This window comes from Strix uralensis, chromosome 1 (assembly GCF_047716275.1).
Source record: "Strix uralensis isolate ZFMK-TIS-50842 chromosome 1, bStrUra1, whole genome shotgun sequence".
Lineage (NCBI taxonomy): Eukaryota > Metazoa > Chordata > Aves > Strigiformes > Strigidae > Strix > Strix uralensis.
In genome coordinates this window covers 17,650,262-17,672,518 of record NC_133972.1, presented here as the reverse complement: position 1 = coordinate 17,672,518, position 22,257 = coordinate 17,650,262, and the positions used below count along the sequence as shown (strand labels likewise).

The 22,257-nt window shown below is 39.1% G+C and overlaps 1 protein-coding gene across 39 annotated transcripts in view; it reads left to right on the top strand.

Moving 5' to 3' along the window:
* CLASP2 (cytoplasmic linker associated protein 2) overlaps positions 1-22,257 on the top strand; it is a 154,041-nt gene that overhangs the window by 7,272 nt on the left and 124,512 nt on the right. For 38 of the 39 annotated variants that reach the window (XM_074854052.1, XM_074854418.1, XM_074854267.1 and 35 more), the window contains exons 2-3: positions 6,728-6,806; positions 19,875-19,978. In XM_074854052.1, the coding sequence (XP_074710153.1) occupies positions 6,728-6,806; positions 19,875-19,978 (183 nt within the window). Of the gene's footprint in view, positions 1-6,727; positions 6,807-9,132; positions 9,150-19,874; positions 19,979-22,257 lie in introns of those variants that run through there. The other variant, XM_074856559.1, reaches the window with a different exon arrangement.

Here is a 22,257-nt window from a genome sequence, read left to right as displayed (position 1 = left end):
GCTGTATCACATACTATGGTCGTATGCTCACTGTCCTTGGAATGACAGCTATGAAAAATTTGTGGCAGTGGTCAAGGGAGGAACATTTAATGTACATAAGGAGCAAACTGTAGATATTCCCGTAACGGATCAAGCTGGAGGCCGTACGTGACACATTTTAGAATACTGATCACTGTATTGTCCGCAGAATACAGAACAATTTGGAGGTCACACTTTCAGTCTGAACTCAGGTCAGTTTGAAGATCATGACAGATTCTGAAATAATAGAAGGTTGTAAACATTTTTCCAGTAACAATTTTGAGTGTTACACTAACATGTTCTTCAAAATTGGCTAAATATTTCTTAATTAATGTAGGGGGGAGGAATGTTATAGTTCCCATCATGAGGAAGGGGCAGTAAAGCAGTTTGGGGTTTTTTTAATAAGCTTTAAAATTTTTATGAGAGCACTATGCTTGCTTGTTTTGGCTGCTATACAGGAGAGGTCAAAATAACAAGGACCTCCCAGATCTATGCCTGTTGAGAAGGACCTCTGAAGAAACCAAGCCTTTTCAGTGTTGAACTACACTCGTCAGTCTCTGGATAAATATGGGTGATTCATTCAGTAATCCTCTGGTAGTGTGGTTAATAGCACTGCGACGCTGAAATGATTTGTGGTTGGCCATCACAGAAGGGTTATGAAAGGAAGATTATCATAAGAAGTTGGGTAGTCTATACCCCTTTTGAGAGAGTGAGGGATGCAGTTGATGTGTAGTTTTAACACTAGCAAAGATTTGATGCTCTCAGGAGAATTTTAGTTTGTAGTCCAAATTATAGTTGCAAAACATTGCTTTGAACTCACTAAACTTGCATTTTCAGATAGAGGAGGCTCTGCATTTCCTAAAGAACGTGTAACTCAAACTGTTGAGCTTGAAGACTATGTTAGATTACCAGCAACCCCTCCCTCTCCTTGCAAAATGAAGTTAGGTGATACATGTTTTTTTTTTTAAAAAAAAGGGTTGTACACATCTTTGGAGGTGTGTTGCTTGTACCCTTGAAGATGAAAGAAGCAAGAGAACGGAAACCGCTTTCTTGTCAGCTAAAATATCTAAAGTATAGATGACATGTGGTAGGTGAGGCAGCTGGGACTGCAGTTTTGGCTGCTGTCAGCAGAGGCAGCTGCCCAGCTGATGCTGAGTGGGAGGATTGCAGCAATGCATTTTCTTGTACACGGAAGAATGGAGTCTGAAGATGACCTGGCTGGGACTGAAGAAGCAACCCAGGAAACTGGAAGCTTCTTTCTGTCAATGGAGCTAGGGGCGGTTTTGGTATCTGTGCAAGCTTTTGGGTTAAGGGAGGGAATGGAATATGGGTAGATCTCAGTGAAGTGGGTGATTTGGAGAGAATTGGAGTGGGAAACAGAGGAGCAAAAAGTGATTGAATATCCTGTGAAATAGGAGAGAAGTAGCATGTTCAGGGGGATAAGTCAGAACTAGGAATAAGAACTTCAAGAAGTGAAGCAGAAGAGACTGCACATGCATACATATTTTTGTTTCACGTTTAGCTACTTGCAAGGTGCTTGAGATAATTTGAGAACTGAGAAGGTAGACCTTTGGGCTTTGCTGATAATACATAAAAAAAATCTCATGATGTTCTTGTGTATGTCTTGTTTCAGCATTGCAGTGGTGGAACAATGCTTGTTTTTGCAGGTGTAGTTGTTTGTGTTTGTCAGTTGATTGTTAGTGATACCACAGCTGTTCCCACGGTGACAGGAAGTCCAATTCCCTAACTTCATTCTTTTGGAGTTCCAGATAGTGACCCTTATAATTCCCCCATTAGATTCTCATGACTAGTTTGCAGGTTGTGATCTGCAAAATCCATATTTTCATACACAGTTCACAGATCCTATGACCAAAACCAAGGACATTTGTATTAAGGTTGTTTGGCAATGTATGTAACTAGAGATGGTTTCCTGGCAGTATCCTGCCTCTAGATGTCCTCCACAGGGATGGGAAATCACAGAATCACAGTGAGAATAATAGTAAGCATGCATGGTTAACCAGGTATGGTTTGAAGAACAGTATTTCTTTTCCTAGCAAAGGCTTAGATGCCTGGAAGTTGCCCACAGATCAGTGGTAGTGCTGGCAAGAGTATGTAGAAGGAGAGCTGGAAAAGGGACAAGCTGCAGAGCAAGAAATAGGCTTAATTACTAATTGCTGGCTCAATTCATAATCACATTTTGGTTGGAACATCTTGATTTCACTAAAGAGTCTGGTCCTTTCCAGAACAGATAAAATATTTCTCAATTGGGTTGTCAATTCTGTTGTGATCTGAGAAGTCAAGGACAGTCCTAAACACTGATTTGTTAAAGGGTTGCTCAACAACTAACCAACTCCAGCTCAAGTAAGCCTAAATTTATTTTCCACTGTGAACCTCAAAAGCAGTGTTTAAATGCATCAAACAATAGTGAGCTGATGAATCGGTCTCAACATACAAAGGCTCTTTCTAGGCAGCAGGCAAAAGGCTTCGTGAATGCAGAGTAAGAAACAGATCCAATGATTTTAATCTCAGAAGAAATACATCCCTCATTGAAGTTAGTGAGGAAACAGCCATGATGATGGTGAGAGTTTTTTCTGTACCTAGTGGAGAGCCTGTGTTGGTAGATGGTCCCACACAGTGCCTGAGAGCTTGGAACCTTTTTCTTGCAAATCAGTTCTGCCTCGACTTGTGACTTTTTTTTTTTTTTTTTTTTTTTGTAATGCTGCTCACGTGACCCCATATCAGTTGTTAAGGATTCCTTCCAGAGGGCTTCTTGAATACTGCACAGATGATACCTACCAGGACATGCTGAAACTCAGAACATTGTGTATCAAAGAAGAGAAATGTTAAGACTGATTTACAAAAACAATAGGACATACTTTACGTAGTATACTCTGTAGTGGTATGCTCACTTCTTTTGAAATGTGGAGTGAGAGCCAATCTTGTAGCTACAGCAGTTTCCCATTACTTCCAGCCTGAGGTCACATCATACTTTCTCACTCTGCAGATACCATGACATTTTATACCTGTTATTCTTTGAAAGTTGAAGACCATAGAGGACTTTGTATGAGCTAAAGAATAACCATCATGTTGTAAATAGAGGATTGCTCCTTTAAGACCATTGTAACCTATTCCCTTACCTCTCCCCTGTAAAGGTTCTTGTTTAGTAGCTGTTAAAGTGATGAGAATTTCACACTAGTGTTAGTTGCTTTTGCATGTCTTAAAGCCAGGGTTGGTCTTATATCTTACTCTGACTTAGAAAGGTAAGAAACCTTTATTTCATCCCATGCAGTCTGAACTGTTCTGGTTTCGGCTGGGATAGAGCTAATTTTTTCTTCTTAGTAGCTGGAAAGTGCTGTGTTTTGAATTCAGTATGGGATTTGGTATGAGAAGAATGTTGATAATATACTGACTTTTTTAGTTGTTGCTAAGAAATCAAGGACTTTACAACTTCCCATGTCCTGCCAGTGTGCAGGTGCACAAGAAGCTGAGAGGGAGCACGGCCAGAGCAACAGAAAGCAAACTGGCCAAAGGGATGTTCCGTATCATATAAGGTCATGCCCAATATATGGGTGAGGGTAGATCATGAAGCGCACTCTCCCTTCTGGCATTGAGGTTTCGAGATTCTCTCTTCACTGGGATCGCTAGCTGGGAACAGACTGGGCAATGGTTGGCGGGTGGTGAGCAATCACATTGTGTGTTACCCGTTTGTATTTTCTATTATTACAATTATTTAGTTTATTTTATTTATTAAATTGTTTTAATCTCAACCGACGAGTCACTTTACCCCTCCAGTTCTCTCCACCATCCCATAGGGTGGGAGAGGGGGAGCGAGTGGCTGTGTGGTGTTTAGCTCCTGGCCAGGTTTAAACCATGACAACCGTGTATTTTCATACCATAAGAATATTACAAGGCAAAACTACTCATCAGCATATTTAAATTTATAGTATTTACTGAAGTGGCTTTTGTACACTAGTTATTGAAGCAGAACCCCTACTGCATTCATTAAGGAAATTTTTGATAGACAGTTACAAAAAGCCAACACCATATTGACAACTACTTGAATGGTTAATCAAGATAAATGTGACTTGCAACATAAGAGGTGATTAAACTTTACCCATTCACAGGGAGGGATAAAAAAATACAAAATATGAAGGCATTATCTCAGTGGGTGCTTTTGATCAAAATAAAATATTCTTACGCAAATGAAATACAAGTGGTCAGATTCTTTGTTGGCGACAACAGTCATGGTAGCCATTTCTCTGGTAGTTATCAAGCCTCTAACCCTTAGGTATACAGAGGTTCAAATATTCCATACAGCCACTGTTTTACACTTTAAAAACAAACAATGCCCTCCCCCCAACAAAAAAAGCAAAAAAAAAAATCATCAACCAACACCCCCCCCCCAAACTCTAGAGGCTAAGCACTGGAGGAATTAATCAAGAAATACTCTTCATCTTACTCAGAACTCTTCTTTGGGATTAGTAAAGAGTAGAGCTGTAGTAAAAAACAGCCAGGTGTCCTTTACTTTTTTAAAATCTCTGCACTGCTGCTGTTCAGAATGGTAGAAGTCCTCAAGAAATTTTAGAAAGGTAATCAAATGCGTGGAGAAGAGAGACACTCTCTGGAAGTACCTTTACAGAAGGAAAGGTCGCGGTTTGTGCATAAACCTCAGAATACTTGCATGGGAAAGGTATCTTAAAAATTGTCACTGGAAGACAAGTCTAAGGTGGGGCTTGTAGTCAGGAAACAGAAACATAGGAAGACAAAGTATATCCAGAATGATTTTCTAATTTCTTTCAGGCACTACTTTTTAGAGTGATGTTTTGTCTCAGGTCTCATATAGTTTGACAATCTGGAAAAGAACATTAAAGGAAAGAGCTTTTGGGAAGCCTTGACATTACCATAAAAGCTGAGTTAGATTTTTTTTGTCTGAGTAAGTTATCAATTACAGTATTCTGTTTTCTTATCCTAAACTGTAGATGCAGTCATTTGTTGGCACTATATTAATTTGAGCCAGTGATGCCACCCACTTACGTTTGCTATTCTCTGTTTTAGTGTGTAATAAAATTGTGTAAATTTCCAAGTAACTTATACTAACTTGGAATCAAGTTTTGTACCTCCTGTTTAAAAGGAGATCTATTGTACTAATACTGAATTTATTAAAATCAGCTTAATTATGCAGTTGTTTCAGATCCTAGATTTTATGGTGACCTTATTTGTCTAGTTTCCTGTGGAAACAAGGCTCCTGTGATCCTGTGTGCGTGGGCCATGTGTATTCACATTCATCTCCAGTCAAATTTTTTTTGGCCTGTTGTCTAGTGTGGACAATTGTGACAGATAAGGATCTTAAGGAAAGAGAGTCGTCCAAGAAAATGTGCTTCCAAGTTTTGTGAAAATAAATAGCTAATAGAGGGGAATAATTCTGCTCATGTCTTCATGGGGAAAAGTAAAGAGGAGGAAAAACTGTTACAAATGCCCAAGCTTCAGGAGGTCTTTCCGCTGGCATTTGCACCTTCATGGACAGCAAATTGAGTTAACTACAAGATGTGAAAATACAGGTTCTGGTGTTCATAATGAACATAGGAAATTAACAGTGAAGTCTTGGAACTGTATGAAGGGTAGTTAAGGGCTAAAAAATGTCTTCTGACTTGTTAAAATAATTTAGTTTAACTGATCATTTCTGATCATGTTTTTGTTTCTGTATTAGCAGATATCGTCCTCTCATCTAGTTTCTGTTCATAGATGGGAACTTCCTCACAATCCCAATAATAATTTGAACTTCCTTTTGTTTTTTGATACTTTTTTTAAAAAATTATTATTTTGAACAAGAGCAAATGAAGAGAAATAAAATTTCCCTAGCTTAACAAGCAGGTGGACAAATGGTGTGGTCTGAACTGCTAGGGAAGACGGTATAGGCCTCTCTCAGTAGTTTTCTTCTGGGAGTTTGGAAAACAATGTAATGACCATAGTGGATGAGCTAAGTAGCCAGATTGAAGTAAGCTCTTAGCATCTGGGAAACTGTTTAAACCATGGGGTTTTTTTCCAGTCTGTATTAGTACTTATGTTTGGGGGTTCAGTTTTGCATTTTCAATTGTTTGCTTTTTCTGAGTCTGGTAACTGTATTCCCCCCCCTTTTTTTTGTTGTTGTTGTTAAGGCATTGTGTTTTGATTTTTCTTTGGTAGTTCAGAAACCTGGTAGAGTTGGAAAGGCATAAAGCCTTACTGGTACCTGTTTCAAAGGAATTTTGATTTTTCAGTTAATACTGAGTTAGACCTCTAGAGTAATCTTTTAAAGAAAATGAGAGACAGAACTGCAGTCCTAATATATGGTCCAGAAAGAAAAAAAAGAGTTTCTTCCAGCTCCGTAGTCCTCATAATTATTAATTTGAATTTTAATCATTTGTAATTGAAAATGCTAAAACATTGGATTTCTAATACTTATTTTCTATTTTAAGACAAGTACTGAAAAATCTGAACTGCTCTGGCATATGTAAATATACTTGATCCATTCCAAACATATTCTGATAACTTTTGTCTTAATGAAAGCTTTCAAGGAATTAGCAGCTTTCTAATTGGAACTTTAGTTTATCTTTACGTTTAGATACAGTCTTTCAGCATGCTTGCATATGTATGTCTAATTTCTTTAAAATATATTCTAAAGAATTCTTTAGTGATCTGTTTTGTACATCTAATGCTTTTGTTTCAACAGGTAGCATTACTGGGATTAGATGTTTTAGGTGCCTTTGTCAACAGACTATCAGGACGCTTTAAATCCTATATAGGAACTGGTAAGTGAAATATAACTTCCTTTTTCTTGAGACCAAAAAGTAAAAGACACTTTCTCCCCCTGCTGCCCCCCAGCAGCTGAAATGGAACATGTTGAAAGCTTTCGGCACTAATTATGATATATTGGTAGGCATCTTATTGCTGCTGTTGGAATTTGTGTAATTTTATACTAACTTGTAAATATTCATTTGTCATGCAATCACTGATTTCTAGGTGGTGGTTGGATTTTTTAAAGGTTCCAGGAATATCTTTTCAGTAATTAGTTTCATGCTGTATAGTTGTTTACCACTCCCATGCTATGTACTTGCTTACCACTCCCCACGACAGTCATCTAAAAATTACATTGGAACATAAGTGTTACTTTTAACTTGTGTTAAAGATTGAAGGTTTTATTTGCAGATCACTTCAATTAGAGCCTTATGTCTGCTGAAGCTTGTGGTCTCAGAGGACTATGTGGTCCACCTCCTGTGAGATGACTGGACTGTAGCTTTTAGTAGTCTAAACTTTTTATGGCATGAAAAAAGTACTAACTGTTAATCTTGCGTGAAATGTTTACTCAAATGAATTTCAAATTAATCTTTGTGTGCCTGAGTATGAAACAGTTGTTCTGGGAGGTACGAGCAAACTGTGCTGCTGAGCTCATCTTGTTGCTGTCCTTGAAAAGAGATAGTGATGCTAGGGCATTAACATTGGTGTTATATCACTGGCTATTTTTAACAGAAGTTCCTAGCTTAATGTCCTTTTCCAAAATTTGTGTGAATTATCTTACATCTTGTTCCCACATACCCAGCTATCTCAAATTACCTGTCAAAATGTTAAGCTTCCTCTTGTATTTCCTTTTGTATTTAAGAGTTAAGAAATCAGCAAAATTTTCAAGTTTAACAATAAAAAGTGTAGTTTATGACAAGTTACTAACTAAAATCATTGGAAGCACATTTCAGGATGCTGCAGAACTACTGCAGTAGTGTGCTATGCAACTTAGATCTATTTTGTTGCAGAGGGATTTTCTTTGGCTGGTTAATTTTGTATTGGAGGAGTGTAAGGGAACTGGAGGCGTATTGTGCTATGCAGAATATTGATTTTTGAATAGTCTCCATTTGTAGCCACAAATAGTGCTAGGCTTCAGAGTTTTACTCTGTTTTGATGTATATTTTAGTGGTGTGTAGAACTTAAAATGATAGCAACTTTATTCAAGGTTGGAAAGCTTTTTTTACTTCTGTTTTTGTTTTCTTAAGGGTGAGCTATTTGAGAGCAGTTTGAAAATACTAGTTTTTTTTTTGTCCCAGTAGTTGAGTAGTTTTGAGATTATGAGCAAATGAAAGATTTAAATTTCAGTACTCAGTAGCATTTATATTTAAGAAAAAAAAGAGTTCTGGCACTGGGTGACCATCAAACATGTGTAACATCAGTAGATATCTGAAGCTCTGTATTCCAGAAATGCTCTTTAGAAAAGCTGTAGTAGTGCCTTCACTGGCACAGAAATTGGTCTTCTGAGCATCTCCAGAATCAAGATCTGTAGAGTCCATTATGCTGAATATGCAAGTCACTGTTGTGCATGATTAGCTTTTATAGAAGCTTAACAGACACTGAAATGTTAGTCTCAGTAGAGGCAGAAAACAATCTTTATTTTAGTTGACTTTTTAAAAGAGTGATTTATAGTATGAATTGTCTTCAGTTGGTAGCTGTCTCTCCAAGTCTTATAACAAGATTTGGATCATTTTCAGTTTTTGTCAGTGAAGCAGTAATACAAAAACTTTATTGAGAATGTCTGGGAGTGTGGGTAGTTCAGGGTTTATGAAAGTAATTAAAAGCGCACTGGTGAGCAAGAAAACTGCTTCCTTCAACAAAACTTAAAGAACCAGCAGTTTCCCAAATCATGTTTTGTTGACTCTGCAGATTTGATTTCTAACGTAATCAGAGAATGACTCCAGTAAGTCAGACCAAAGACTCGTGTCTGACAGTGATCTGTTTGCAGATGCCTAAGAAGAAAGTAAGGACAGGACAAAGGTGCCATGATAACTCCTTCAGTACGACCCCCTCGTTGTCAGCAGTCCTGCAGTTTAGGGCCAGCTGAGGCAGATGGTATCTTCAGTGTCTCCCCGTCACCCTGTTCTCCTACAGCTTGTCTGGTTAGTTTTTGAACCCACATAGCCTTTAGAAGCTACAGTGTTCTGTAGTAATGCTTCATTATGCAAAATTGTTTTAGACTGACTGCCTGATAACTTGATGCTTGCTACCTCTTGTGTTAGAGAGGTGAGCCATCATTTCAGCTTCTTGACTGCCCAGTCTTCATTTTACGGATCTCTTCTGTGCCTGTCCTCTGCTGTTCTTCCCCACCGCCCTGGGTAAGAGTGCCGGTCTAATTGTTGCTTGTATACACATGGTTCCACAGTTTTTATTGTTCTTGTTTCCTGTTTCAGTGCCTTTCTGTTGCAGTGCTTTTGAGTTGAGTAAGCCGTAACAGCACAGATGCAGCATATGTTTATAGTGGCATAACTCTGGTTTTATTATGTCATCTATCACGTCTGTAATTACTGATAATTTCTATCTCTGTTACATCACCGCTTCCTGAAAATTGACCTGATAAAGCCATGAGACAACCTGTTTCCTGTGCAGTGATGGTGGATTTAGGGTCCACTCTCCAGGGTGGTGTCTCTTCCTCCATGCCTTTATCATTATGGTACCTTCCTTCCTGTAGAATCCCTTCTTGAGAACTATGTGAAAATCCAACTGCACTCGATTAGCTGACTTACTTTCTGCACTGCTGTTTTGCAGAGAGCTCTTAGAAGTTTATGAGGTACCACTTCCCTTTATAAAAGCTATATTGTGCCTCCTATGCCATAGCTGACTCTGTGGGTACTAGCTCTAACTATAGTGAGTTCTTCACAGATGCCAGAAGAAAGCAGAATCATAGAATCATTTAGGTTGGAAAAGATCCTTAAGATCATCAAGTGCAACCATAAACTAACACTGCCAAGTCACCCCTTAACTGTGTCCCTAAGCACCACATCTGCACATCTTTTAAATAGTTCCAGGGATGGTGACTCCACCACTTCCCTGGGCAGCCTGTTCCAGTGCTTAACAACCCTTTCGGTGAAGAAACTTTTCCTAATATCCAATCTAAACCTTCCCTGGTGCAACTTGAGGCCGTTTCCTCTCATCCTATCACTCATTACCTGGGAAAAGAGACTTGACACCCACCTCACTACAATCTCCTTTCAGGTAGTTGTAGAGAGTGATAGGTCTCCCCTGAATCTCCTTCTCTTTAGGCTAAACAACCCCAGTTCCCTCTGCCACTCCTCACAGGACTTGTTCTCTAGACCCTTCACCAGCTTTGTTCCCTTCTCTGGACACACTCCAGCACCTCAATGTCTTTCTTGTAGTGAGGGGCCCAAAACTGAACACAGTATTCAAGGTGCAGCCTCACCAGTGCCGAATACAGGGGTAAGATCACTTCCTTAGTCCTGCTGACCAGCATGATTTCCAATACAAGCCAGGATGCTATTGGCCTTCTTGTCCACCTGGGCACACTGCCGGCTCATATTCATCCGGCTGCCGACCAACACCCCCAGGGCCTTTTCTGCCAGGCAGATTTCCAGACACTCTGCCCCAAGCCAAGTTTTTTACCCAGTGAAGAGTGCACCTGTCCAAGCCATGGGCAGCCAGTTTCCCCAGGAGAATGCTGTGGGAGTACTTTGAATTCAGGTTTTAGATGTAACCTCCTCATTATATCTGGATGATGAAAATTAATTAGAAGTAGGAAATAATAAGCTTTTTTTCCCCCCACGCCCCCTGAAACTTCTACAAAGTTTCTGTAGTTACACATTTGAGAAGAATCAACTCTTCTATGCAAACTGCCATTTTGGTGTTTTTTCTTGTATCTTGCTAATGTTCAATTAGGTCATTGTTTGATGTGAATATAGTTAATGAGGTGGGTAATCAGGTATTGCAAATTCACGATTCATACAGGTGATATGAGAAGAAAATAAAAGATGATGGTATCAAGCCTGAAAATGTTGGGAAATTTGGGAGCAAAGTAATTCAACTAGGTAACAAGGTTCTTACAGCCCCAGAGAAAGTCTTAGTAGTATTTTATATGGTAGGCATTTACTTTCTTCTGTTTTGGTCAAATAAATGTGAGTATATTGTTTTTCAAAGGCAAGCATAATAGAACTTTTCCAGGCAATTTAATTATTACTTTGAAATATTAAAAATATAGTTAACTTCTTGGTTATTACAGTAAGTTATTGTAGGTGCTTGCATTCTCACTGAAGATCAGGATTGCACCATGAATATAGCGGATGAAGATGTATATGTAAAATACCTACCTACTTCATTTTCTGCCTTTTTTTAAAACACAATGGATCCTATTTTCTAGGTGAAGTTGCACTTTTATAGCTGTATTTTGTCATAAAAGACCTGGAACCTTTTTTCTTAATAAAGAGTGTTACATTTTGGTGACCCTGAGATGTTTTTATTCGTGATTCAAAACTCATTAAATGATGGAAATATAATAGTGTATTACCCAACTACAACATGACAAAACATTTTTTTTTTTCCTGTTTAATTTCCTGTTCAATTATGATGGGGATAGATTTCTTTTAAGTGCAGACAAAAATAACTAACATGACTGAATATTCACCCCCCCATAAGCATTACAGGCTTTTTGCTAAGAAGTAAAAAACATGGATGCTTAATTTTTATTTCCATCTTTACAGCCTGCATATATACCGTAAATTAGATTTGGGCAAAATCATTACAGTAGTTGTAGGACAGGTGCTTTTCAGTATTCTGAAGAGCATGTTAGTGATCCTTCTATTGAAGTATAATGCCCGATGAGAGACTTAATTCAGTTTCCTAGGCAACAATCTAATGTTGCAGTAACTTCCAAGGTGTTGTCCTTTTATGATTAACCACATTGCACGCTCTCTGCAGCTGGCATCGGTGTTCTGGGAACTCGGACACACAAATTTGGAATCTGTTGTTTAGTACTTACAGGGAAGATGCTTGAAAATACTTTGCAAGCAATAAATACCAGGGTACGTGTTAGTTCATAAGACTATGTGGCTATAGTCTAGAAAAAATAAAGCAGATTAAAGAGTGTTTGAGTGTTACATCTTTCAGTATTTAAAACTACTGCTTGTTCTGTGATTAAAAGAGATTACATAAGCACACATAATTACCCTGTCACAATCTCTTTTCCCAGGTGATGGCATTAATTATTAAAATATTATATATCAGAAATAAAAGAGAATATTAGAATTATGGGCAAATGTGACTAGATAATAGCGTTTCTGGGAAAAGTCTCTACTCATATTTGTAGTTTCGTTTTCTAAAAGGAATGAATGTTATTTTGCCCTCTTATACTTTTTCTTTTCCCATTCCTGTGACAATAATAAAGGTATATGGAATCTGTTTCAGTTCTAATGTGATGTTATATCATGACATATATTTCTGCATATACTGAACTGTCCATTAGTCTATGATATAATTATATTGTCATTTACTCTCACATATAACCTTACAAGATGTTGCAAAATTTTAGTCATCTGCAAAATAAAGGAAAGATACTTGACACTTTAAAAAGATCAAATAAAGATATGCATGTTATATATGTGCATATATGTACAAGTCTGAATATAGATATACATTTTACACACAAAAACCCCATATGTAAATGTGTGTATATGTGTACTAGCAGTTTCAAATCCTTCTTACTGTAAAAAGAAAGCAGTGGGAAAAAATAATTTTGGAAGATAGTTGTAGTGCCATATACTAAGATGTGAAACCAATTGGAAGTGTTTAAATTCTTTCCCAGGTGGCTTCCAGAAGTGATGGAAGAACCCTTAAATTAGACTCTTCAGAATAATTTAAATGCTCTTTCAAGTTTATTGTTATAATTAAGTATGCAAATATGTTGCCTCATGTATTTTAGAGCAGTTGTAAGGACTTGCAATGTGCATTAATTTTTTGAGTGAATTTGAATTAAAAGCATTTGGTACAAGAATCTGGAAATATTTGTTTGAGTAAGACTGCATTTAGATAAGTGACACCCAAGTTATTAATTTTTTATTTTTCTCCTGCTTCATGATGGAAATTTTTGGGTGGAAAAGACTGCAATGTGCAGTTTAATCAAGATGTGACTCTTCAATAAGTGGTTTTAATGATGTATGGAGAAATTCTTTCCTCAACACCGTGAAAACCAAGAACTGTTTTAGCATGACCATGATACAGCATGTAGAAAAATACTTGATTTCAGGTTTTAGGGACTGATTGATTTTTATTCTTAGTTTTCATTTTTATTAATTTCATTTAAATGTTGAGACTAATGGCATAATCTGCTGTAGAATTCCAGATACAAATGCTTGCAGAACACCTAAACATAAAACCTGGAATAACTTAGGTTGGAAGGGACCTTCAAGATCACCTGGCCCATGTCTTTGCTTAAAGTGTGGCCAACCTCAGATGTTAAGAGAAAAATTTGAAATGAAATAATGCAAGAAATTGAATTGCTCAGATAATGTAAAGCAAGCTTTTCTATTTATGTGAGAGAAGTCTTGTCTCAAAGATGCCTTGTTGCATCTAAGTGCAAGTCAGGTGTTTTGTCTGATAATGCCTTTTCATTTTATTGCTTACTGACCTCAGGAAAAGCTGTGTTGGATATGTGTTGTAGGATTTTCTTAAACAATAGGATTCTGACTATTTCAGTCTTTTTTTAGAAAAGCCTTTTAGAGGAGACTCCATTATTTGTATTTTTTCTCCAGAATAGATGTTTTGAATTGCTTTTATATTTTCAAATTTAACAAAAAGGTGAACTTCCTGCAACATGTCAGAAAATCCTTAAATATTCTTTGGTTCCCTCTATAGTTAATGATCATAGTGAATGGTCATAGCTGGTTTAGGCTGTGAGTTTTTTCATCTTGATGACAGATTCTCTAAAGCTTTAGTAAAAAATAAAAATCTGTGCAGCCTTTTAAAGCTTTTTATGTCCTGGCTGGCTAGCACTGGAATTTATTAGTAGTGGGAATGAATTTTACCTGAAGTAATCCATGCTTGAGTGATAGGCTGTGATTTAGAGTACCATCTCCTTGATGTCTGTGGACACCTCACTGTATGACACGTAGAAATGCAGTGCCATTAAACAAGAATAGAGAAATCCTAGCCTTCCTTGGTTTCTGTTTGATTCTGATAAATACAGGTTCTGTAAAAACCTAGCCTAGAGCTAAAAATGTCAGAAGATGACATGAACATTTGTTCTCTACCTTCTAGTTTTCTTTCTGGTTTAATACACCTCTTGAAACCCTTTGGACTTGAAGGCTCTCTTCTCTCATTTCCTGAAACTGAGACCCTGATAGATTCATGGATGTATCATATTAAAAAAAAAAAAAAAAAAAGTGTTTGCTTTTTCCCCACTACTACTGGTGATAAAGAGTGTATCTCATTAACCCCATTAATGCTTTTTTTGTTTGGCTGCTGGAGAGACCCAAAGAAACACATTAATGTCTGAGATGGCTTTTGATGAAACTTACTGTGGACTGGACTTTATCTTGAACAGGGGAGCAGTGAGGCCCTCTCTGAGAGCCTGCTAATGATTCTTGGCTTAGAAGTAGCCCGTGGCCATGTGGGTCTGTCAGACCAGCCCTATTGCTGGCCCCGTACGAGCCTCTGTGGGATTCCTTTCTCTCCCGTGCATCTAACCCAGGAGAACAGAGACTGCTCTAATTAGAGGCAGCTGTTTCCCTCCCTCCTTTCTAATGGCAGCTGTTTAATGCTCTTGCCTGAGCTGGCAAGGTTTCTGAGAAAACTAGAAAGATACTGCTGCCTAGGCTTAATCTGTTTCCGTCCTCAAAGCCTTTTCTTTTAATGTCTAAGACAAGAAGTTAGACTTTTTAGTAACAGAATTTTTGCCAACACTGATGAAGTTTCCGTAGTAAAGATTCTTATTTGCTTAATGCTTTTTTTATGTTTGTTTTGCAGTAAAGCAGATATGGACTATTTAAAGTTGGTTCATAGAAATGGGTAGGCGTGAGAGGTTATACATAAAATGGACACTTAAAAAGAGCAGGTATAAGTGGTCAAGAGAGAAGAAATAGAGAGGGAACTGTGAGCAATAATGCAAACTGAAAAGCTCCATATTTGTATTGTAACAGAAGGGACTCTTGTTAAAGTTTAACAAAAGGAAATTGTTTGTGCTACCTGTGGCATTCTTTGCTGCAGGGAGTCATACAGTTAAGCTGCTCAGGATTTTTAAGAATGCATTGGGTGCCATTCTAGGCACTGACTTCTATGATTTACTTATCATCTTCAGTCCTGGTAGAGGAAATAAATATTTAATCTCTCAAGGCTGTACTCTGACTTTCCAGGCTGGTTTTGGCCTTAACTCTTGCATCTACTGTCCAGCTAGTGGTGATAAAATCATTATGTGAATTTGTGTAAATGACAATTTAGGTTTACTGAGCCAAGAGAAGGAAGACAAACGATGGCAAAGCAACCCACAGGATAATAAGCTGTGTTAGGGATAGAATAGAAAGGAAAAAGGCATAAATAGGAGGTCAGTTTGAGGTAGATGTGGTGGAATTGATGTGTACTATAGAATACTTTTTACTACTATTTCTAAGTTTTCTTCAGTAATCAAAACCTGTAAAACTGTGATATATAAAAATGTAGAAATCTTAACAGGAAAAACTCAGGACTGGCTGGTAGTGATACGAAACTTTGACAATATGCTACTGCATAGGGGATCAGTGTCTCCTGAGTTTAGCGTAATGTTGCTCTGTGTATCAGCAGAAATAAAAGGAAGAAAGTTGTCTTATGTTATTAGGCTTTCCAAAACCCCTTTGAAATTATTAAAGAAACTAGGCAACAGAAGAAATAAGATGGATAAGGTTAGTATAAAACAGTAAGAATACGTGAATCCATACTGAATGTAACAAATTCTGTATTTCACTGGGAACCTTGTTAGGAGACTACCACTTTGAATACTGCCTTCATGTATGGTCCTACTTCTCCTTCCTCACCTTTCTTTTAACTCCAGCATCTATTTGAGATTGTTTAGTTGGCAGACTGATGTGAAATGCATATATTTGCACTGCAGTATAAAGAAGGATGCTGATTTAATAATGCTGATGAGAAAGCATATAAAACTTAAAGGAAAAGTATCAGCAAAAATTGTTGTTCAGTTGTATTTAGAATGAAGGGGGGGGGGGGAAGCATTGTTCTTAGTGTTGTGTTTTCTGGTCATCCATTCTTTGGGATGTAGTAGTGCTCTAATCTTCTAAAGCAGAGACTTGAGTTTTGGTATAGGGTGCCCTTGTATCACAAGTATGACTTCAGCTGTTCCTAGTAGGGATAGAAACCTGCCTAAAGCTGGCCAAGGTAAAAATCTTTTTGTAAAATCTTAGTGCACAAACACCCAGTAGATACTTCCTAAGGTGCCAAAACCTCCGCAGGCTGTTCATGTTAGCTCAGTTGCAACATACCTCTTAGCTCGTGCTTTTGATCGACATGTGTGTATCATCTTGATTGTCTGGGTATGTCCTCAGTTCACCTTGTAAACAGACAGATACTGGTACAAGGGGTGGTATGGGCTGTGAGGGCGAAACGGTGATTGTCGAGGCAAGTAGGTGAAGCTGCTGCTTTCTAGGGACAGCCCTGGTTTATCCTGATGTAGAGCAAAAGCCTGTGTTGTACTGTCATTTCTGATGCTCAGCTGTAATTGCTGCTTTGGGATTAGGTGAGGTTTCTTATGAGAATTCAGAGTTTCTTGTGCTTTGTGGTTTTTGGCTGGGCAGGACTAGAGAGAAGCAGGAAGAGGCCAGGAGGCTTGGAGTAGGGAAATGAGAAGAGTGATCAGCAAAACAGGAGGCTGGGATGGACGTGAGTGTCTCAAACTTGTCAGAATTTTTAGGTAGGGAGATGTTTCCCACTCATTCATAGAAAGGACAGCTAACACAGTTCCACTGTTTTTCACTATAGCTCTCCCTAGATGTGTCTAACATTTGGAGAAAAAGTGATGAAGGCATTAGGAATTCAAGTTGAAATGTTTGGTGGAGATCCACTTCTGGTTGAGTGTTCTGAAACTTCATCAATAGGCAACCAACATCAAATAATTTCCTCTTGGAGCTTATTCTGACAGAAAAGATGAACTACCAAACTGAAAACCAGCTGGTGGTTGCCAGCATTCAACAGCCTGATTTCATTTGTCTTAAGCAAACAGAATATATCATGCCTTATAGGGTCTTACAGAAAGTGGAGATTTAGGGGGAGAAAAGGCAAGCCTGCAGACATTTGGGCCCTTTAACAGCTCCCACAGCAAGTTGTCCCTCTGTCAGAGCTCCACGAGTGACAAAGGCTGGTGTGTTCAGTAGCTATCTGCAGGCTGTGTCATAGCTTAGTTTAACTCAGTGACCTCATCTCTCTTCAGCGGCTTCTAGTAGCTGTTCTCTGTGCTTGCCTTAGTGATTTGAGTGGAGCCCTGGTATCTGCAGCTCCGTCAACTGACTCAGCGTGCTAATTAGTCACAAAGGAGCCGTGTTCCCGCAGGACTGGCACTCGCTGTGTTTCCCTCCGCTGGAACAGCTTCTCAGTGGCTGTGTTTGTTTCTCTGCTGTGAAGCTGGAGTGGCCTTCAGCTGCGCAGCTGGCAGGTTAATGTAGCAGAGCTCAGCAGAAACATATGCTATAGGTAAAAGGTCTGTTTAGAAGTGCTGGAAATAGGCATGAGAAGGACTTCTGGCAATAAAAATGTAATCAGTGAGTATGTGAGTGATTAGAAGTTTACGGGAGGGCTCAGCTGTATACTCCCAAAAATCACTTCTGCATGTTTCTTCTGTGTTTACAAAATGAAAAAAAAAAACAAAACAAACAAACCACCAAACAAAACAAAAACACCCCTCAAAAAACCAAACCAAAACAAAAAGCCAACACCCCACACCAACAAAACAACAAAAACCCCAGCCCAAACAAAAAAAACCCAAACCCTTCTCTTCAAACTGTAAAATGAAAGTAGCTGTAATAATCTATTCAGAGGAGAAAGGAAAGAGAACATAGAACAAAACCACAAAAACTTGATAATGGTAGCATCATTGTTTGAGCCCAGAGGGCAAGTGAGCACCATGCAGCCCTTCAGTGACCCCTTCCCCCCCAGCGCTGGGAAGGAGAAAAGTGAATCAGAAGGCTCGAGAATGGAGATAAGGACAGAGAGGGGTGTCTCAGCCATTATGGTCACAGGCAAAAGACAGGCTCATTAGGGGAAGAAAAAAACCGACAGCACTAACAGACATGTAACAGGCAGAACAGGTCAGTGAGAAGCGTTACCATATGTTAACACCTTCCCCCACCCCTCCCTTCTTCCTGGGGCTCAGTTTTGTTCCTGATCCCTCTACCTCTTCCCCCAGGGGTGCAGAGGCAGGGTATGGGGGGTGCGGTCAGTCCGCTGCTTCTTCCTGCAAAGCAGGGGCAATCACTCTTCTGCATTCTTCCCCCTGCTCCACATGGCGTCCCTCTCACGGGAGACAGTCCTCCACAAACTCTCCCCACCGTGAGTCCTCCCCACGGGATGCATTCTTCTCGAGATGCTCCAGTGTGGGTCACCCCCACATGTTGCAGTCCTCCCAGCGCCAAACTACAACCACAGGGGCTGCCTCTTCCCACAGAGTCCCGGGGACCCTCCACAGGCTGCAGGCAAATCTCTGCTCCGTCGGTGACCTCCATGGGGGGCGGGGGGGCGGCCCTGACATTTCACCACGGGATACGGGGGGGCTCTCTGCTCTGGCACACCTCCCCTCCTTCTTCCTCCTTCCTTCCACTGACCTCGGTGTTCACACAGATGTTGTCCTCAAAACTCCTCCCAGGTCCCCCTTCTTAAATATGTTATCGCAGAGGCACCACTAATTGGCCCAGCCTTGGTGCAAAGGTGAGTCTGACTTGGAGCCGGGGGAGCTTTGAGAAGCTTCTCACAGGGGGCCACTGCTGTAGCCCCCTCCCCTGCTACCAAAAACCCCACCACTCACTCAAACCAGGACAGGTGGGTATTGTGGTCTGTGTTGATTAAGTTCCACCCACGTTACCTGACTTGCCGCTCTTAGAAAACTGGATCAGATCAGAAACAGAAACTAAGGCAGAAAGTTGAGCTGTTGACAGGTAAATGTTACCGTTAGCACGTGACACCGCTTGTTCTAGGTGGCGTTTCGCATGCTTATACTAACTTTAAAAGCACTGTCCCATGGGAGATGACATCTCCACCAGTTCCATGTCAGCTGTACTTCCTGGGGGAAGGCAATGCACTCTGTGTCATCACGCCTCGTTTTGAACACCTGGTACCAAAAGCACTGTGGGGGAAGAATCTCACAAAGCCTGTGTGTAGGCCCCAGGTGGAGGACTGGGAACCAGTATAGTAGGATGTCTTGCACAGTGCTGATCTCAGCGTTTGTTCAGATAACTTTCCTAAATATTGTAACGTTAATTTGTTTATCAGATGTAATTATAAACTTCTGTCTGGATAAGCAAGCAAAAAGAATTGGCAAGTGCAATCATCAGCTATCGTGCGATTGTAGTTAAATACTATTTGAGGACACTTGTTTTGAAGTAGTAACTTTTACTGATACTTTTCCTGAAGTAAGACCAAGTTTCCAGAAGATACACTGTGTGAATAGGAGGATTTAAAACTTTTTAAATGTTTGTAATTAAACAGCAAAGTCCTTTTTTCCTATCCCAATTCTTTCCCACTCACCAGGCCTAGCATTATTTTTCAGAAAAGCCAGATGTTCAGAAGCTACTGGCATACGTTTTGAAGATTAAAGTAATTCATACAGTTTTTAAGATGGGAAGCTTAATTTCTTTTTAGCCTGTTGGAAGATACAATTTTCTTCAATTTCAGTCCAATGCAATTCTTGTTATTCTTGTAACATACTCAAATACATTTGAGACTAGAATATTTTGACCATCTTAAAATCAGCTTTTATTTTTGAATGAGGTGTGTCTTAAATCTGTCTCAGGAGATATCTGTAAGTATTAGAAAAATTTCATTAGGTGTTTCATCTTTTTTCTTTTTTTTTTTCCCCTCTCCTGTAGTTCTCCTGCCTTTGATAGATCGTATGGGAGATGCCAAAGACCAAGTTCGAGAGCAAGCACAGAATCTTATATTGAAATTGATGGACGAAGCAGCACCACCCATGGTATGATTATTTAATGTAGATTCAGATGTGGGCCTCCAGTGAGCTTATGACTTATGCATGAGCTTGACTTTGAATATGTCACAATGTTCTGGTGACTGTTAATGGTGTAAATGTTAAAGATATTCTTAATGGATTGACACCGATGCATTGTTCAGCAAAAGATACAAATCTGATACAGTGCAATTCTGCAGTTTTTGCATATCGTAGCTAAATTCTGAGTAGATGTTTTTCATGTCATGTGGCAGGACTTTGTTAATTAAAGCATGTTTGAAGCATCCTCCTGGGTTTGAGTTTGCATAATGATAATAAATAAGTTTATTTAACTCTGAATTTATTTTAAAATTAGCTTTGTACTTGAACACGTAGGAGTAGTCTTGCAGTTGAGATGGTGCATTGTAACTTAGAATATCTGGCTTTCTAGGTATGTGACAAATGCGCTGTGTGAACCTTGGACAAACTAAGATGGGATAAGTTGCCCTCTGACTTGTTGTCTTAGGTTGAAGTTTGAGTTAAGCAAATCTTTTTACAGTTCTTAGCATTATGTGGCTTCCAAGTGCTAAATCTTGTATTTCTGCTCTGTGAGTCTGAAAAATGTAAGATTGTTTAACAGGATTATATTGTTTGAGCAATGATGTTATTTGGACCTCGGGACCCTGCTCGTTAGTAGGAACTTACTGTTTGAGTTTTTAATTTCTAAGGAAAATCTGTTTCTGAGTTTTAAGTGCAGAAGTTAATAGAGAACGTCTTATTTTTTGTGAATGAAAATGAGGTTCTTTTGTGTGCGAGTTCCTGGCTTTGTTTATTCATAGGTACAGGTTTGAATGTTTGTGTGCAGGGAATAAGATTTTGCAGACTTGATCTGCAGTAAGAAAATTGTTCTTAATTGTCTTCTTTACCAGATAGGAAAAACAAGTAGCATGTTAGGCAACTAGAGAAACATATTTATCTCCCTTCCAACATGAGGCATTTTCTTGCATATTTTGGTCACAGATCTGACTGGGATTTAGGCATCAAAATCTAATAGTGTTGTCCACAAAGACATGCCTTGACCTTTTCACAAGATCTGGTTTTTATTCTATTCATTGAGAAGGAGACATTGCAGCATTTTTTCACACCTAAGTGCAAGTAGTTAATGAGTGACATGTTCCTGTGCCCAAGATGCTCCCAAGTACCTGGAACACAGACCTGAAAGTACCCCTGCCTCTGCAGTAATAGCACCGGGATAAGTACACAGCAGAGCATCTTGGAGACACCATCATTTGAACAATTGCTGATAAAGAATGTGGTGATAATTGCTTGCTAGGCCCTCATCATGGAAGAGTTTTAGATTACTGGTGCATCTTTCAGTTTCTGAAGAGTTGTTAGGCTGTACACAAAGGCTTGAAGCTTGCTTGCAGTGTCTGAAAGAATACAAGGTTCATGGGGTCTGAGGAGCAGCCTGTGTGAGTAAGAGAAGGTATGGATATGGCTCTTCTGGTAACTCCCAGAGGGCAGAAGCCTGGCTTCAGTTGTCTGCTCTCAGGACACATTATGTATCATTAAAAATTTGGATGAAAAGCATCAGTCATCCTCAGTCACAGCAGGGACCAAACCAGAGGAGTCTTTCCTGTGCCTCGAACACGGAAATAGAGAGTTTTAGGCTCCCTTTGCTGCAGAGAAGCATCCCTTTGGAAGAGCTGAGTGGAATAAATTTTTGGGATTAGTCCTGTAAGTTTCTTTCCAATCAACTCATCTTGTCTGTTCTGGTGTGTAGTTGAATAATATTTCATTTGTCCTGTTGTCAATTCCCTTTTCTTGTTTTAGATGTGTTTGGTTTTTTTGTTTGTTTTGGGTGTTTTTATGAGTGAGAACTAGATGCAGCTGGTTATGGGCAGGAAAGCATAAAAATAAGAATATAGGTGGTATAAATGCATGAATGGGGCCAAGGGAGGTTGACACGAGGTGTTGCTAGCACGTCGTGAAAGTTGAAATTTCTAAGCAGCCATTTGAATTTCTATTTAGAAGAATTAAGTTCTCAAAGGAGGGTTTATTTAGTGAAAGACTAAATTTCTCTTCAGTCTGCTTTGTTTTAATACTCTATAGTTCCCCGTCTACCTGTATTTTTGTACACCTAGCAAGGAGATTTCCTTTTTCCCATGTTTGTCCACAACAGTGGGTTAATGGAAGGATGTTTTCTTCTGTGAAATCCTGTTCTTTGTTGTTAAGCCGTGCAGTTTTGGCAAGCCATCCTGCTTGTCTAAGGTTTGTTTTCTCTAAATGTAATGAAGTGTAAAACAAAC